This window comes from Diplotaxodon limnothrissa, linkage group LG10 (assembly GCF_057381915.1).
Source record: "Diplotaxodon limnothrissa isolate DT_005_m linkage group LG10, D_limnothrissa_male_GT1.1, whole genome shotgun sequence".
Classification (NCBI taxonomy): Eukaryota; Metazoa; Chordata; class Actinopteri; order Cichliformes; family Cichlidae; genus Diplotaxodon; species Diplotaxodon limnothrissa.
The window spans coordinates 35,511,635-35,529,134 of record NC_140605.1 but is presented as its reverse complement, the minus strand read 5'-3'; the positions used below and the strand labels follow the sequence as shown (position 1 = coordinate 35,529,134).

At 46.3% G+C, this 17,500-nt stretch overlaps 2 protein-coding genes across 3 annotated transcripts in view; both read right to left on the bottom strand.

Moving 5' to 3' along the window:
• Positions 1 to 1,076, bottom strand: part of ncbp3 (nuclear cap binding subunit 3) — a 13,206-nt gene extending 12,130 nt beyond the window's left edge. For both annotated transcript variants that reach the window (XM_085364185.1, XM_085364186.1), the window contains exons 1-2: positions 870 to 1,076; positions 1 to 52 (exon numbers count right to left, since the gene is read on the bottom strand). The exon at positions 1 to 52 is cut by the window's left edge and continues 14 nt beyond it. In XM_085364185.1, the coding sequence (XP_085220311.1) occupies positions 1 to 52; positions 870 to 1,046 (229 nt within the window). In that variant the 5' untranslated portion in view covers positions 1,047 to 1,076. The remainder of the gene's footprint in view (positions 53 to 869) is intronic.
• On the bottom strand, positions 1,063 to 16,565 carry LOC146624860 (rap1 GTPase-activating protein 2-like). The gene is made up of 22 exons (XM_085363487.1): positions 16,524 to 16,565; positions 15,746 to 15,778; positions 15,196 to 15,420; positions 15,018 to 15,121; positions 12,662 to 12,740; positions 12,416 to 12,469; positions 12,253 to 12,336; positions 11,526 to 11,626; positions 9,684 to 9,813; positions 8,007 to 8,162; positions 7,587 to 7,655; positions 7,421 to 7,507; positions 6,759 to 6,905; positions 6,000 to 6,104; positions 5,816 to 5,907; positions 5,501 to 5,605; positions 5,316 to 5,403; positions 5,150 to 5,207; positions 5,004 to 5,074; positions 3,738 to 3,867; positions 2,101 to 2,250; positions 1,063 to 1,163 (listed from the first exon to the last, which is right to left on the bottom strand). The coding sequence occupies exons 1-22, from the start codon at positions 16,548 to 16,550 to the stop codon at positions 1,063 to 1,065; spliced, it is 2,196 nt and encodes a 731-aa protein (XP_085219613.1). The 5' UTR covers positions 16,551 to 16,565.
• Positions 16,566 to 17,500: the final 935 nt, after the last annotated feature.

The window sequence follows — 17,500 nt, the reverse complement described above, 5'->3', positions numbered from 1 at the left end:
CGATTCCAGTGATGAAGGCTCCGGCCTTGTTCTCATACCGCCGACTGGTGTCCTGTGAAACAGACAGACAGCAGTGGAGGCCACGGTTTCACTTTCCCTTTGAGCCATTTCTGTTGGTTTGCCTCAGCAACATTACAAAGTGACTGTAAACACATGAGAAACACAGGCTGCATGAAGTCCACAGCAGCAGCCACACAGGCCTCCAGAGCAACTCTAACGCGACTTTCACACAAGAAGAAAACTTTCATTTCTCCAGCTGATGAACTGCTCTGGATACTGTCTGTGTGCTGGCAGGGGAGGAAACACCCGTGAAGGTATAAAAACTACTAAGTGCGCGTGTATTCAAATAGAATAACTCTCCCCGTTTTGCATTTTTCTGCACGTAAAAACGTTAAACGTCCTAGTTTTAGCTGAGGTTTAATGGCAGGGCCACTCTATACTAGCAGGAAGAGTAAATAACAAAGGAAGACTAATGAAACCCAGGTTCACGCTTAGAAGAAAGCAGAACAGTTCGGTATGCGCATACCTGTTGAAATAGTTGAGCACTCTGCGTTTACACGTAAACATCTTAAATTCGATGTTTTTTAAGTAGAGTTTGGTGGGACGTGCGCTCCACACAAACAGCACGTGAACACAGCAACAAGTGACTGAAATAAACACGAACCCCGCAAACATGTCGAAAACGTAAACCAGCCCCGGTTAACGCGAGGCCCCCGCCGCTCATCGGCAGCCCCCACAGCACGGGGCGGACGCCTGACTCCCGGGGAGAGAGCCGGGAGTCCAAGTAACCGCTAGCCGACACTTCCTGCGGATCTGCCGGGCGACGGAGACGCCAGTCCCCGGAGTGCCGGGGCCTAGTCCGGGCTTACCGGCAGCAGCTCCTTCAGAGAGCGGTTAACGGAGATGTCCTCGGGCTCCAGCTCTCCCTCCTCCACCTCCATTGGCTCGGCTTCGCGGGCATCTCTATCCGACTCGGAATCGGAGTCCGAGCGGTCAGAGCCGCTGTCTGATTTCACCGAGACCCGCAAGCTGCGTACTGCCGCCATGGTGCTAACCAAGCAGCTAACAACGGCCGCTAGCGCTGCGGCTCTGGGCTGACCCGGAAACGGTAACTACGGCTTCTTCTGCGGCCTGCAGGCGGCGCACCAGAGCTCTTCCGCCCCCTGTGGTTTTTAAGGGTAAAACATGATGTCATGCTCAGCTCAGCAGATGGCGGTGCTGAACAACAGACACGCTAACAGCGTCACAGACGATATAGTAGAACATGTAAAAAAAATTTTAATAAATGTAAACAGTCCTAAATATAACAGGGCTGAAGTGTACTGCACAATGTCTGAAAAATCTAAATAAAAAAGTACAAACTAATTAATAAACAGGTAAGCATGATAACAGAGTAAAACATTATCAGAATTACACTGAATAAAGAAATAAACACAAGGCTGTGACAGAAATAGAAACTAATGAAAACGCAGTATAAAAACATTTATTCATCTCTCAGTTAAACAATAATTTTCTCTCTTATTTATAAAGTTCCATATTTATTTGCTTTAATTGTTTTATAACAGATACTCAGACACACAAATACACAAATAAACACAGAGAAGAACAACTAACAACTAATTATTTGTTAGTTTTTTGTTCTTTCACAAAAGGACAATCAACCTTTTTCAATGCTTTGAACCAGCATCTGGCTCTGAGGCTCCAGCTGTGCATGAACACGACATGCACAGTAGTTTGTAGCTGCAGACAAAAATGACTTCTGCAGCTGAAGCGTGTCTTCAGTAAAAAAAAATACAAAAGTAAAAACCCACTGAGACGAAAAATAATCCGCTTTAATGTTGGGAGAGAATGACACGACAAAAACAACAATAAACACTGAAAGAAGCTGATTTTTATTTGTGAAATGTTCAGTTTTACAGATTCATGCTTTACATCACACACACACACGCACGCACGCACACACACTTTATGACATCAGAAACACATGCAGACATCTTTGTGTTCATGCTGCATCATCGTCCCTCTTTTAAAACAAACCACAGCTTTTATTTTGAAAACCTGAACTCCTGTAGCTGCGCAGCTTCCAGTGGAGTGAGTGACCTCGAGACTCGACGTAATTGGTGCGATTGTCCCTCAGAGAGGGAGCGCAAAGCTTCTTCTTCTCCCTGACCTCCAGCAGCTCCACCTCTGACTCACCTGCAGCACCGCCCACCTGAGCCCCGTCGCTCAGCCGCTGTGTGCCGCAGCAGTCTAAAAAAGGTTCAGGTGGAGCTCACGACGTGACAGTGTGCGTGGAGAACGGCAGCGTCTGTCTGAATCTGAACCCGCAGCCACGTGTTATTATTTGTTATTACAGTTTTTTCTGAATGCTTAAACCCTAACTGTGATTCCTGTAGCACAATCTCTAAAACTATTCAGACTTATAGCAAAACCACTCACTGAGTTTGCAAAACTAAAAGCACAAAAACTGCTTTGCACTCAGTTTGCAATTTTGTAACACACACTTTGCAAGACTGTAGGCACAATTCACTGCACAACACTCAATTACCAAATTTCCAACACACTCCTAGCAAAAGTATACACATGTATGGCTATCATTAACACTAATTTGCCAACTGTCTGGCACACTTTCACATGTGAAAACTTTTTTAGATAATTAGTTCACTTTGCAATCAGCCTAAGCACTATAATACAGGTAAGCTGTGTGTGCGGAGTACAATGGAGGGAGCAGGAAGAGTGAGAAGTAGAGGAGGCCGAGGAAGAGGACGTGGAGGTGAAGAAGTAGGATGAAGAGGACGACAAGGACAAGGAGGAGCAAGAGGAAGACGAGGAGGGGGGAGAGGAAGATGAGGAGGGGGGAGAGGAAGGGTAGGAAGAGTAAGAAATAGAATTGCTGATGACATCAGAGCTACAATAGTGGACCATGTAATCAACCGTGGAATGACCCTGAGGGAAGCTGGCCAACGGGTCCAGCCTAACTCGAGCCGCTACACTGTAGCAAGCACCATAAGGACATCTTGAAATGAGAATCGGTGAGTACAGTCACTTCGCACAAAGATTTGTAGCACTGCCATATGCCAATGAGAAACACACCAATACCATTGATGTAAAAATACTGAAATTGTTACTTTACAGAATTGCTAGATGACCAGATGCTGGGGCAGAGGAAGCATGTTCACTGCAGACCAAGTAACCCATATAGTCATTATGGCGATTGCAAATAATCCTATACTTGGAAATAAACACTTGTGTTTGTTTTGATGTGTTTGAATAAACACCAGTACTTGAAGTTTGGATCCCTCTATGCTTATGGATCTATGACAGAAGTATGAGCTCACACTGACATAGCCTACCTTGTGCACAGAGAAAGCAAAAGCCAGATGTGTTTTGTATTCATACCATCAGTGTGCAGTTGGCGCATTGTGTGCTTAGTAGATGATGGCTTGTGTGTACTGTTTGATACGGAAACACCATTTTTACGAAGGTGTGAAGAGTTAATCTAGCTGTGTTTGCTTTTGCAAGAGAACTACAATGTTTTGATGATTGGGTGACAGGTTTTCTTATTTGTGTGAAGAGTTTTGCAAAATTAGCCAATAGTTACAAAAAATGTGCTTAAGCAATCAGAAAAAACTGTAATAAGAATAAATCCCACAGACGCGCAGATCGAGCAGCTCCTCCTCCCCGTTCACGCGGTGGGCGTTCGTAACAAACGTAACATTTCTAATTACGAGCTTTACCGCAGTTTTTCTGTACTTGGATCTTTATGATGTCACACAGCGTCTGTGTTGAGAAACCATCAGAGTCACAAACTTTAGGGTGATAAAGGCCTCGCGTCCACCGCAGGAGCTCTCCTCCAGGACCAGGCACCTTCGGGGGACCAGCACGCGCCGGTTGACAAAAAGACTAAACGGCACTGAGGACCAATCATCTCACAGGGAGACAGGGGGCGGGGCGTTACAGTTCTTGTGGTTGCCGCTGATACGAGTGAATCCCCAAACTTTGAGCTCCCGTGGTGTTTTTGTTTTTCTTGTTTTGGTTGAAATACTTGGAGAGAGGATGTCTCCCAGCTGGACGCGAGCACCTCAGCGGTGTTTGGGGAGAGGGGCATCAACCGCTGCCCCTCAGGGAAGCTTAGCTGCGGGTCCTGGTCCTTTGGGTGGAATCTCAGCCCCTCTCTGCAGCGCCCCCTGGTGTTTGGAGCTACTCATCATCAGTTTGTTTCCACGTAAACCAAACTGCTCATTAAAGTAAAGTTTTAAGAGCTGCTGCTGTTTCTGTGATAAATAAAGTTTCTACAGCTACATCTTACACTGAATGAAGCGCAAAACAGGAAGAGCTCTGCGTCGAGTTTGACCGTAGAACGGTTTAAAAAGGAGTTCAGTGTCCTGCGCACACATATGTTTATGTTCAGAAATGATTTTATGGTTTGTGCAGAAGATGAGAAGAAAAAAAACAGAAACAGGAGAGCTGCACTCGGGGTCCTCACAAAGACAGAAAGACAAGTATGTGTGTGTGGTGGTCCATCAGGAGACCCTCCTCCTCCTCCTCCTCCTTCTGCTGTCTGTTTGAAGCTTCAGGCTTTTATTCTGGAAAGCAGCGAGAGAAAGAGGAGAACACATCACCGCCCAGAAAGTGTGAACATGAGCCAACAAAGACAGGAAGTAAAACATAGGATGCTACAGGAAGAACTAACTTTCAAAATAAAGCAGGAAGTAGACTCAGAAGCAGAACAGAGTGACAGAAGCAGCACTTTGAAAAATGGGATTGAAAAGCAGACTTCTGGGAAAGCACACACCTGTCAGCGCCGTCCTGTCAGCTCAGTGTCCCTGCTGCAGACGGAAGGAAGGTTTCACACTCAGTAATCAGATTACACAGAACATACTTGAAAAATCACACTGAACAAAAATTAAAAACAGCAGTGACGTCCTGAGAGTCGTGCAGCCCAATCAGCTGCATATCCAGGTAAACAGCGAGCGTGCTGATTGGCTGTCACACAGACTTACTGCGGTGGAGTGGCTCAGCTTGTCGAAGCGAAACTTCAGGTTGGATCTGGGCGAGTTCTTGTTTCTCAGCTCTGAGAGAGGAGAGAGCAAACGAGACGTGAGAACGGCTCCAGAACAGAAACGCTGGCGGTGAGCGGGCGTCGCACCTGTGGGGCTGCGGCACACGATGACCGGAGCTGAACTCTGACCTTCTACCGTCGCAGCCTGGACACGCACAGACACAGAGAGGACGCAGTGATGAGGGTCTGCGTTACAATGCAAGGCGCCCTAAATAACACTGAGCTGAATGTAGCGCTGAGCGTGTTTTCTCACCAGGTGTGTGTCGTCAGCTGGGATGCTGAAGCTGCAGGTGCTGGATGTCGACCTGGAAATCTTACTGCTCTCCTTCTTCGTGTGAATCCTGCCCGTGAAAGTGAAAAAGTGATGAAGTTTTTTGTTTCGCAGTGAAAACTGAAACATCTGCTTCTTTCACTTGCTGCTGCTTCTGCTGCACACACCTGTCCCGCTGCCCCGCCTCTGGAGAGCTAGGATTGGACGGCAGCTCTGGCCTCACCTCCAGCATCGGGTTGCAGCCGTCGAAGCTCCTCTGCTCACCGAGGAGGCTGAGGAGGCGTATCAGAGACAGGAGGAGGCGGGGTTAATGTCCTGGAGGCAGGTTAAAGCTGTTAGCTCAGCAATACACAGCACACCTGTCGAGACCAGCTCTCCTGAAGGTGCACCCCCACCTGTGCAGCCGTGCTGACATGCACACTGGTGGGTTTGAACTTTACTGTCCAGGTAAACAAACTGAGAGGCACGTTGGGCAGCGTTACCTCCTCTGGCTGTGCTTCTCTGTTTGGCTGTCGACGCTCAGCAGGCGAGGAAAAAGTCCCGAGCGCCGCTTCACGGGAGACTTGACGTTACACTGCCAACGCAAAGAGTCCAGGTGTCAACGGGGGCCGCTCACAGACGAGCGGGGTTCAACCTGCTCCTTCAGTTACCTGCAGAACGACTCACCTCCACGTTCAGGTGTGCCAGACCCCCCCCACTCAAACTGGTGGGCAGTCCAACCCCGCCCCTCGACATGGTCTCCATGGAGACGCTCCTCCCTCGCATCGCCCTCTGAAATGGAAAAAGATTTGGCTTCTTCCTGCCCTTGCCTTTCAGAATAAAAGCTGTAGCTATCTCCACAGTGTGACTGTGACTCTAATACAGAAAGCAGCTGTTTGCAACTTCAACAAAACCTTATCTCTGCTTTTACTGGCTATGAAATTCATGTTTTTCCTAATAAATATTTCTTTGTTGTTGTAAAAATGATTTTCTTACTAATTAAACATAATGTTGTGGATAAAGACTGCACGGCTTTAACTTCACTATCACTGAAAGTTGGATGGAAAAATGCACAAGTTCCATAAAGTAAATAAAAAAGAAATAAATTTACTTCATAATTCATTGATGAGGGAAAATATAACATGCTCTATATAACATGTCTATTACTGTGTCAAACACATTTACGTGGACCAAAAACTGGGAAATAAAACTGTAATAGTGACAGATCACGTGCTGAGGTAAGAGTCCGGTGTCACTGACAGTAGCTCCAGTCTAAAACACGCTGCTGACACACTAACATTCACATTACAGCTTTTACTGCTTGTAAAGTGGGACTACTTTCCTCGGTGGAGGTATGTGAGTTGGATTGGTTCTGGAGCATCCCATAAAACCATCATTTCAAAGCAGGAGAAGAAGAAGACGACAGGAGGAAAGGTCAACATTCACCTTGATGGACTCCAGCAGTCCTCCGTGGGCCTGTCCGTTCTCCCCTCGGCCCTCCTCCTCCGGCCCTGACGTCAATCCCAGCATGCTCTGGGAGCGTCTCTGCAGCTCGTCGTGGAGGCTGTCCAGGAGGGCGGCGCGGGTTCGCTCCTGACGGAGACGCAAAGAATCATGAAACCCCTCATGTCCTCGCTGTGTTATTTCTCTAAAGTTCAGGAGGTGTCGCAGATCTTCTGCACAGGCGAGCAGCTTTTAGAGTGTCAGGCTTCTCTGCAACATCACTGACTTTATGTTTAATATGAATCATTTTTCTCTACTGTCACTTATAATCGAAACCAAAACAAATCACTCGAGCGTCCATCAAGTACGCTCGCAGTCTGAACAGTGCAGCGAAATGACAGACGCACTGCAGGAGTTTACCTGCAACATAATTATTCCTTTGCTTCCTGTAGAAGCGGACGTGTTTCTCTTTATTCTGCTGGTCCTGCCTTCATGTGTTTGCAGGTTCATATAAATACAAGGAACTAACGCCCGGTAATTAAATACTTCCTGTCACATCATGAGCTCAGTACTGAAATCTGTTACTGTGATTGCATCACTGCGTCTGTCTTATTAGACACACGGTGTGGTTGTGACTCTGGGGGACGGCCTGCAGCTCTTTCTACCTCGAGTCGGGCGAAGCGGTCGCTCTTGTAGCAGGCCAGCTCTGCGTTGATGAGTTTGGTGAGAAGAAACTCTCTGAACTCTGGACCCTGAAGTACAAAACGCAGCAGACTTAACCACAGCTCTCAGATCAGCCTCACGTTCCTATGAAACGTCCGACAGCCTCACCTTTTTAAAGACAGGGGCGGGGAGGGGCGGGCCAAAGGGCGGGACGTCCTCTCGCGCTGTGACGGAAACCTGTCAGTCAGAACAGCTGTTGTAACTGGTGGAGTGAAACAGGCAGATCTGTGTCTGATCCCCACCCACGCAAACCCACCCAGCTATGAGCAATAATAGAGACGCTTCCTCTCCTCAGTAAGAGAAGGAGGAGCCTCTGGTGTGAGGCTTCATCTCCGTTGTTGTCATGTTTCAGAGGCTGATAGAGAGATCTTCAGCCACCACGAGGATTTGGGTTTGTTTCTGTGAATTCAGATTAAAGCTCGTCTTTGATTCCCAGATTAAACTGCATCTGATGCCATGAACCTCACAGACGACAGAGTCAAATCTATAAAAAACCTCCATCATGGAGAAAAGGAAGCCGGCGTGTACCTTGTAGGAGGTGGTCTCAGAGCACGGCTCCTCCGCCTGCACCACGATGAAGGCGTGGAGGAAGTTGGAGGCGATCATGTCGGGGACGAAAGGGGTGGCCTCTTCTTGAAAAACCAGCGCCACGATGTCATTTCCGATGTGCCGTTTCCTCTGCAGCTGAAGGACAGAGTGATGCTGTTACGTGCAGTCGTGACGGCTCATAAAGTTTATGAAGCACAGCAACAACTTCAAAGTGCTTCTGTCACACTGTTACAAGACAAACTGTCAGTCAGTGAACAACAGTCTGACTGAACACGCTGTGTTTGGATGCAAGCAGGTGCAAACACTGAAGCATCAACAGCTGCAGTTCCTCTGACGTCCAGCAGAGGCTCTCGCAGTGAGTCGCTCACATGTTCAAACTTTACAGCAGCAACAAACACGTTTACAGGCTGATACTAAATAAATAAATAAAACCATTTTTGGTTCTAGATCATGTCCCCTGTAGCTGCTAGCTTCACCTGTTTGTGCTGTTGGTGTAGACCAGTGTTGGTCAAGTTACTTGAAAAAAGTAATCAGTAACTAATTACTGATTACTTCCCCAAAAAAGTAATCCAGTTACTTTACTGATTACTTATTTTCAAAAGTAATTAATTACTTAGTTACTTAGTTACTTAGTTACTTTTTAAAAACACTATTTACAACCTGAAGAGGTGATAAAGCGATAGATCTTTTTAAAACTTGTTTTATTAGTTTTAATCTTTTAACTTTATGCATCAAGCAAAAATTAAATTATCTGCAACATTCTCTGACGGGAAGAAATTAGTTTAACATTTAAACCTATTTTCTGCACATTCCAGCACATAAAATAAAATATTTTTTGTGTTTACACTCAGTCTTTCAAATAGATGCAAGTAAAACACAGCAGAAAATAAATAAAGTCAAAGACTCAGCGGTCCTGTTGCTCTATTTTCACCTGTAAAGCAGGAGTGGGGTAGGCGGAGGTTTACCCTGGTGCAGGTGTGCCGCGGTCAGTGGAAGAATCCGTGAGTTTCTCTGTGAGTTTCCCATCACGTCGTAGCTACTCGGTGCTTGTTTGGAAGTTTAGGGGTTTTTTCACTGTAAAAAGAAGTTTTCTTCCCATGCACAGCGGACACTAATGTTTTTGTCACTTTTTATGGAATCAAACTCAAAGTAAGGTCAGTACTTCCACGCTTTAAACGCTGCACGCTCATACTCTCTCTGCACTCGATATATGATCCATTGTTGATCTGCACACAGCTGTTGTCACGAACGGCGCACTCGCTTACGTCACTGTCATGAGACATTCTCGCAAATAAATCACGGTTTTAGTAACGCAGTAACGCAGCGTTCCTACGGGAAAGTAACGGTAATCTAATTACCGCTTTTGCAATAGTAATCCCTTACTTTACTCGTTACTTGAAAAAAGTAATCAGATTACAGTAACGCGTTACAAGTAACGTGTTACTGCCCATCTCTGGTGTAGACTGAGATGCTGTGATTGTGCAGACACAGGGTCACGTGATGACGAGCATCCCTTCCTGCTGCAGGCGTCTGCTTCACACGGAGCCAGCCTGCCAAACCGTCTGCTGCTGCTGCTGAGTCGCAGCCCGTCCTCCTGTTTCACGCTGACTCATTCTGTGTTTTGGTTCTCTGTCACGCCATCTTCATGCCGCCTACCTGCTGGGCGTCTCCCTCGGTGAAGGGCAGTTTGGTGGACACGTGGAACATGATCTCCTGCTGCCGGTGGACCGTGTAGATGGACTGAGACCCCGTCTGACCGTGAGACACATCCAGACCCCCCCGAAACCTGCACAGAGGAAAAGGGCACCACTCAGTCTGCAGGTGACCTGCTCTGAGGTTAACGAAAGCTATTTAGAGTTTGGAGTAAATAAATGCGATTCAGAGTGAATCAGCCATCTGTGCTCATGGAGGAGCTGGCTTCCCTCCTGATTTATTTTGGTTTGTGTGCTGATTGTTCTTTAAGAAGCTTAATCTCTGTGTGTGATGGAGCAAAGCTGGAAACACGTAACACGCAGAATGAAACAGGCGTTTAACTGAACCTTAATCTAAACAGGTCCAGTAACAAACACTCAGGGCCAGTAAATGTTTTGTTTCACTGCAGACAAACAATGAAATGTCAACACACACTGTTTAATGTGATGTCTTTGTTGTGTGTGTAAATTGGGGGGGTCCTATTCCTCTGCGGGGCAACCTGCATATGGCCAATAAAGCATTCAATTCAATTCAATTCAATTCAATTAATATTCTGAGTAATAAATAAACTTTGAGTCTCGGGCTGTCTCAGGTTATTTTTTATGGGTCACTGATTACAGACCGTTTTCATTGCTCTGTGTGTTTGATTTGTCCGTCAGTCCGTGCTGGACTAAACTGTGGCACAGCTACAAAATTTACTCCGAGAGATCCGAGAAAATCCCATGGTTGTCTAATAGGGCTGCCACGATTAGTCGACTAGTCACGATTACGTCGACTATCAAAATCGTCGACGACTGATTTAATAGTCGACGCGTCGTTTGAAGCTTTGTAAGATCCCAAAAGACGCAGGAATAAGTAGCAGGATTTAAGAGTGTAATAACGGACTGAAACAGAAGATGGCAGCACTGCATGTACAAGGATGCCAGCTGCCGTTAAACCCCGAAGAAGAAGAAGCTGTGTCCCAGAATTCATAGCGCAGCCCAGCTCAGTTTCCAACAATGGCGGCAGCTAGTTAGTTTTAATATTACTCTTATTATTCTTTCTGGGTCACAAAATAAACGTTTAACATATTTTCAGAATGTAGCTGTGTAAACCTCAAATATCTGCTCAGTTTATCAAGACACCGCATATTTTCAAAAGCGCTCCGACGTTTTCGGAGACGTCTGTTACCCACTAGCTCGATAGCGAGCCGGGGGCTAGGTCACTAGCGCCGTGAGAACACCGGACTCCCGGCAAATCATTTTCAAACCCACCGCCGTCTTTCGCTGCTCAGGTTAAACATGATATATAAGTCACTTAGATAACTTAAACATGTTATTGTTTGGCTTTTTGTAGTATTTTATTTGTTCCTGAGTAAATCGGTTTGTCTGAGATTAAAGTTATAGTTTTTACACAGCTGAATAAACATCAAGCAGACAGCTGATTATCAGAAGTGTGAGATGCTCCAGAATTTACTCCGGTGTCCTGTTATATTTTAGATAGCAAGGAGTTTATTAAACTTCACCGAAACAATCTGCAAATGTCATTAACATTTAATAAACTATCATCTTGTCTTTATTTTTAGTTAGCACCTGAAACACTTAAAGCTGTAAGCTAATGATAGTTATATAAGAGCAGATGCCTGCTGGTGCAATAAGCTGTACGTTTTACGTCCAATGGATGATGATCTGATTAGTCGACTATCAAAATAATCGTTTGTGGCAGCCCTAGTTGCTACTAAAGGATCTGCTTTGGTATCAACTGACATGTTACTGATAGAAATAACTGATTAAACGTGATGATTTGCAGTTTTGTCTCGTCTCTCACCCTTTGAAGTCCTGCAGATCCACTGTGTCTCCCAGCAGCTGCAGGAACTCTGTGAAAGCCGGCGTTTCCTCGTTGTTCCTGAACAGCTCCTCCTCAGACACCTGAGGGACAGGTGACATGTCAGCTACGACCGATACACTCATCACAGAAGGTGAACTACTCTCAGATGTGAAGTGCTTATTAATGATGCCAAAGAACAAAAGACGGACTACACTGAGATTATTATTTTAAAAATAATGTTGGCTAATGTGTTTTTCATAGTTTGAAAACATTTGCTGAAACAGGTTTTACAGCAGACGAAGTGCTGATATAATCAGCAGGATCAATAACATCAACCAGGCCGTACCAGTGACCCAGCACTCCAAAACAAAATACTGGAACACAATACAAATTCTTTCACAAGGCAACGCTAAGAATGAGCGAACATCTTTATGAGCTTCTTGGGTTGGTCTGCAGTGTCCTCTGGAGTGCTTACAGCTTATATATATTTGGTCATACCATGTAAAATCACCCAGGACCTCTAAATCAGCTCATTTCGTCCATACGATAGTTGCAGCGTATTTAGTAAAACCCGTGGAAAACAGTAACAGCTAATGGAGTGCACTGATCACTAACATCAACAAACCTACGTGCTTCGGTTAGAAATCAGTCCACTAGTGGGAATAAAGAAGGAAGATGGAAACAAAAACACCGAGTGGACACAAAGCGTGAGCAGGTGGTGAGGTACCTGACCAAATCTCTGGTAAATGACTCCAAACTTGTAGGTGTTGTTCACCTCATGCTCATCATAGTTCACTATTAGCTGAGATGCCTGCAGACAAAGACAGACGTGCATCATCTCCTCTGACACGGAACAGAAACCCAGGTGTGCTGACGGTGTGGGAGCCTACCTTTGGGTACAGGACGGGACTGAACCGTAGACCTGCCGCTTCGTCGCACAGCAGCTTCGCAATGACAAACATCGAGGTTACAGTTAGAACGACGCTGAGCCTTCAAAAGTCTCAGCCTCTACCAAAGTGGGTGAGTTCAACCATAGAGGACATCATGGACCCACTTGGGCTCGAACTCGGTACAGCATGTAAAGCAGCTGTGATGACCGCTACACTATGGAACCAGTCTGAGATGCTGGTGCTTACCTTGGCCAGCTCTGGTACACTTGGGATGTCCGGCAGCTCTGCCAGAGATAATCTGTGGTAGACGCTTTTCACCCGAGATCTAATGAAACAGGAGAGACGCACCAGAAACCAAAACTTAACTCCAAGAATAAGTAACTAAATACTAGTTCTGTCCTCACACTGACTCATTGACAGTTTGTGACACAGACTTGTGTGAACACAGGCACTCGAAACCACAAAACACAAATATTTGCTCACAAGAAAACGTGAGGAGGAGCAGTCCGATCCACAGCTGGAATAATCTCTCAGGCTCAACTGAGTCACACCTGGACACCAGGTAGCGATAAAGGTTTGACCCACGTGTGGATCACATCTGCAGTTTTCTTTGGACCATAATCGGCCTTGACCGAGGGAGATGACTCAAGTCTTGCTCCCTCTACTCAGCCAGAGCTCCACCACATCTGGGCCAGATGTCAGGTGTATCGTAATATCTGGATAACACCTGGCCTACCGAACACCTGCCATGAGCCGACTCAAGTAGGGCGAGATATTTGTAGTAGCTTACATGAGCCATCAGTGCCAAAAGTCGAGATCCTGACATGTTTATGAGCCCCACCCTATCACCTGCCTCCTGTGTGACCTTAATGACCCAAAGAGCTTCCTTTGACTCGAGCACTTTAGATCTTAGAGAGCAGTCCTGAAGACTCAAGAGGAGAGGTGGCTGACTTTGTGAAGGGTGCATTAACAAAGAACTATTTCAACGTGAAATCTTAATTAAATTGAACTCGAGGTGGTTGGCCATCGGTCCCAGCTGCCTGCTCATACAGACTTCAGTCGGCTGCTGTTCTTCTTCGGGTAGTGTGGTCAATTTATAGAAGATCTGCTCCACACGGGATCTGACTCATCTGAGAGCAGCAGCCTCGTAGGTGGACTGAGTCAAACTCTGGTTTTAGAACCTGATTATTTTAGCTCACACTGAGCTCATTTGGGCTTTTATCAGCTCATGTTCATCATCAGAGAGCTTAAACTCAGAGGACAGAGCTGTTTGGGGTAAACACACCGGTCATGGCCGCCATGATGATCTCTGTTCCCTTTTCATTTTGTCTGTGTGAGATTATTTCCTGTTTAATTTTGAAGGTTCCTTTCATTTGTTCTTTTCCCATCCACCATGGACTCAAACATTGATTGTGACGGCTGGCTCTTGGCGAAGGCGGTTGTACTTTTCTCCTCTCCTCCTCTCCCTTATCTTCCCTGCTTAGCCTCTATGTCCTTGTCTTGTCTCGTTTGTATTACTTTCCCTGAACACTCTCTCACAGTCTGTCTCTAAAACCTAAAGAGAATTATGGATTTGATCAACTGGTCTCTGAATGCTATTGACACCCTTTTCTCAACGAGAAGTCTGGGCTCGGGTGAGCCTGAGTGCCCTGGAGGGACTTTCCCTGCCGGATACACGATGGACGGGTGGCAGAGGATCGTGTGCCTGGCGGGACTGTGGATCGAGGACGCTGAAGATATCTACCTATGAACCATGATAACAGGGTTCTGGCTGATCGGAGCTGGCTTGGCCCTGACTTATCGGAGAATTAAGAAAGCGGAACCGGCTGTTCAAACCCCCCCAAGGCTGCCCGCTGGGATTGAAACGACGGGATGAGGTGCGGCTTCTCAACATGGGCTCACTGAGTGCAGCATGGTTAAGACCTTGGAGAAGCTTACGGCTGCCGTCAACACTCAGAATAAGACCTCTGAGAGTACATTGAATCACATCTTGGAGCAGCTCACTGCGGTCGTGAGTTCTCAGAACCTGCTCTTTGAGCACAAGACTGACAACATCACGGAGCGTAAGTTTGATAACATCATGGAGAAGCTCGCGGCTCTCCAACGGGAGATTGAGAGACCAGTGTTGGACTGTTAGAACTGCTTTGAAATTCTCATGAGCTGTTCGCACTAAAGTAAAAACCACCATCATAATGCGGCTATCCCTTCGGCGCCAGCTGTGGGCTCAAGGCTGGAGCCGAACAACAACACCCTGATAACGACTGTGTTTAGACTGTTCTTCCCATTCCATGCAAGGCCACCTGGGTTGGCTGGAAGACTGTTTACTTAGCCTGGCAGGGTGAAGGACACTGTCTCAGCTGAACTCTGGACACGCACACACACAGACACTGATAAGCACTCATCCCTCCTCCCTTTCCAAACGCCTTCGATGCTTGTTCCCTCCTGGAGGACACGGCGGGTCTGGGCCCAGACCCATTTCACTGCAGGGCAACTTGCATGTGATGAATAAAGTTCTGATTGATTGAACATTAGAAAGAAAGCAGGGTTTCCCATCTTTTCTTTACAGTCTGTAGTCCCTTGCCATGAAAGCCTGTCATGTTACCTGATGATGACGAGGAGGTGCTCGTGCTCCTTCTCCTGCTCGTGTCTCACAGACAGCAGCAGGTTTCCCACGCTGCTCGATGAGCACGAGAAGTTTAAATGCTCCTGACAACAAAAGAGAAGGACGTCAACCAATCAGGTGACAGCAAAGGATGAAGATGGATTTAATCAAACCTCACCCTGCCCAAGAAGTGCTTCCTGTACGCCCGAGCAGCCTCGTTGATCTCCTCCAGATGGTACCCATAATCCCCTGGGGCGGTCTCTTCCTCTTGTCTTCCTTCCTCCTCCACCTCCTCCTTCCCCCTGCTGGCTGCAGAGGGAGGAGGAGCATCAGGATCCTCGATCCAGTAGCCTCCAAACTCAGGTAGGATCACCTGAGGGTACGGCCCCCCCCTCTCCAACACCTGCAACACACATTCAGACAGGTGTGAAACAAAAGCACACACCTCACCCCTCAGCAGGCTTCCTGCAGCCGGCAAATCAGAGGAAAGTGAGAGTTTGAGTCATATGGAGGCGGTCCAGTGGAGAATCTAGTCTCCCCCCCCCCCCCCCCCCCCCAAGATTGTTAGCTGCTGTCAGTATGAACAAAATGACTATAATAAAACTTTCCTCTCCTCTTATTGGCTGACGCACCCCTGATCTGACTTCCTGTTACGCCTCCTTTTTGAAAAAAACAATTAGCAGTAATGTTCAGCTTTGTGTTTTGAGCTGTGTTAACATCGGTCTCACCTCCTCGATCCTCGGATAAGGAATGTAGTCGTCCTGAAACAGAAAGACGGAGACGTCAAACATGTGTTGGACACACGAGGAATCAAAGCTGTCCTTTCATCACTGACTGACTTTACTTATGTAAATGTGCTGTTTTTATGTTTGAAGTCATGAACATAAAAAATATCCATGAGATGGACTTACAGTGAAAAAGCTTAAACATGAACACAGATGCATGAAGTGGAATGATGCAGACATGCAGGCGACCACAGGAGGGATGACGCTGAGCAGGACGTTTATTCAAAACAATCACTGAGACACAACGAGGAGCTCACAGCCTCAGCGTTCACCGCGGTCGACCACAGCCGCCATCACTGCACCCGGCTAGCTTTTGTTTTGTGCTGCCACTCCAGGAAACAAACCCGAGTGCAGCTAAGATAAACTCGTCAGCGTGTTTGTCACATGGTCCTCCTGCGTGTAACGCAGACGTGATCATCATCACACTGTAGAACCACCACAGCTAGCTGCTAGCATTAGCACTCCGCCCTTATTCCAACATGTGAAAACCACGCTGATCACGTCCATCTTTTATATACAGTCTGTAACAATCACAGTGGTCATTTCCATCTTTTAAGTACAGTTTGTTCTCAGCTGAGTCGGGTGATGAAACTTCGATCAGGCTCTCACACCTGCTGAAGGTTGGACTTCCCCAGGTTATCTTTATGAGCATGAATGAAATGAAGCCGTAAAAGTGAGCGCGGGTGGATATGAGGACAAACAGACAGATGGACAGACATGCCTTCTGTCTCTGAGGGATTGTCTTCATCTCTGCAGCTTCTGGCACCTGCTGCAGCAGAGACGGGGAGAGAGACGTGATGAAGACTGTTTCACCCGAACACGTGAAGCTGTAAAACAGCTCACAGAGGTTCAGTCTGATTCATTAAAATAAGAAACAGCTCGCTAATATGGGAGGAAACAGTGTGTTTACATGGAACTACTTTCAGCTGCGGATTAATGCAGATTTGGTGGATTATATGTGCACTGATGGAGGAACATTTCAGCCACTGGTGGATTTTTAGAGCTTTTGTGAGGCTAACAGGATTAATGTGAAGCTTTGATAAAGACGAGCTTTAACCACACAAACATCAGCTGAAGAGTTTTTCTGACTCTGACAAACAAATTTCACAAAATTAAAGAAAAAGTAAACAAACAAAAAAAAAAGACAAATTTCTTTACTTCATAAAAAATATGTTAAAAATTAATTTCTGTTATTTAATAATTAGCAATGGTGTGTTAATGTTTTACATATCAGGACATAATAAAAATCTCTTTGATTATTTATTCAACCAAAACAGAACCAAAGTGAAGAAACACTGAGCTGTTGGGTAAACAGGAGCGTGATCGACTCAGAGGTTTGTAGCTCTGCAGCATTCAGGTGTGTTAACACAACGACACCTTTCACCTGAGGTCCCAACAGCTCCACCTCTATAGGCCTCAGTTAGCAGGTCAAAGGTCAAAGTTTGCAAAGCTACAGCTGATCAAAGACTTCTGGAACAAAGCGAGACCAAAGAGTTTGTTCAAAATCAAAAAACTAACACATGCAGCGGTGATGAACCAAAGTGTTCAGAGTCAGGGTGCGGACGTCTGTCCCACAGCTGGACCAAACTGGGTCATCAGCAGGTCACAGATCCACACACAGCCATGCAGCTCTCTGTGCATGCACAGCTCTCTGTGCATGCACAGCTCTCTGTGCATGCACAGCTCTCTGTGCATGCA

What these genes read in the sequence shown, in the direction of transcription:
- LOC146624860 (XM_085363487.1), bottom strand. Translation starts at nt 16,550, where the DNA reads ATGAAGACAATCCCTCAGAGACAGAAG. An exon ending in GGAAGCACTTCTTGGGCAGG is followed by an intron (nt 15,122 to 15,195) that starts GTGAGGTTTGAT and finishes TTTTGTTGTCAG; the next exon opens with GAGCATTTAAACTTCTCGTG. An exon ending in TTTACCAGAGATTTGGTCAG is followed by an intron (nt 11,627 to 12,252) that starts GTACCTCACCAC and finishes CCTGTCCCTCAG; the next exon opens with GTGTCTGAGGAGGAGCTGTT.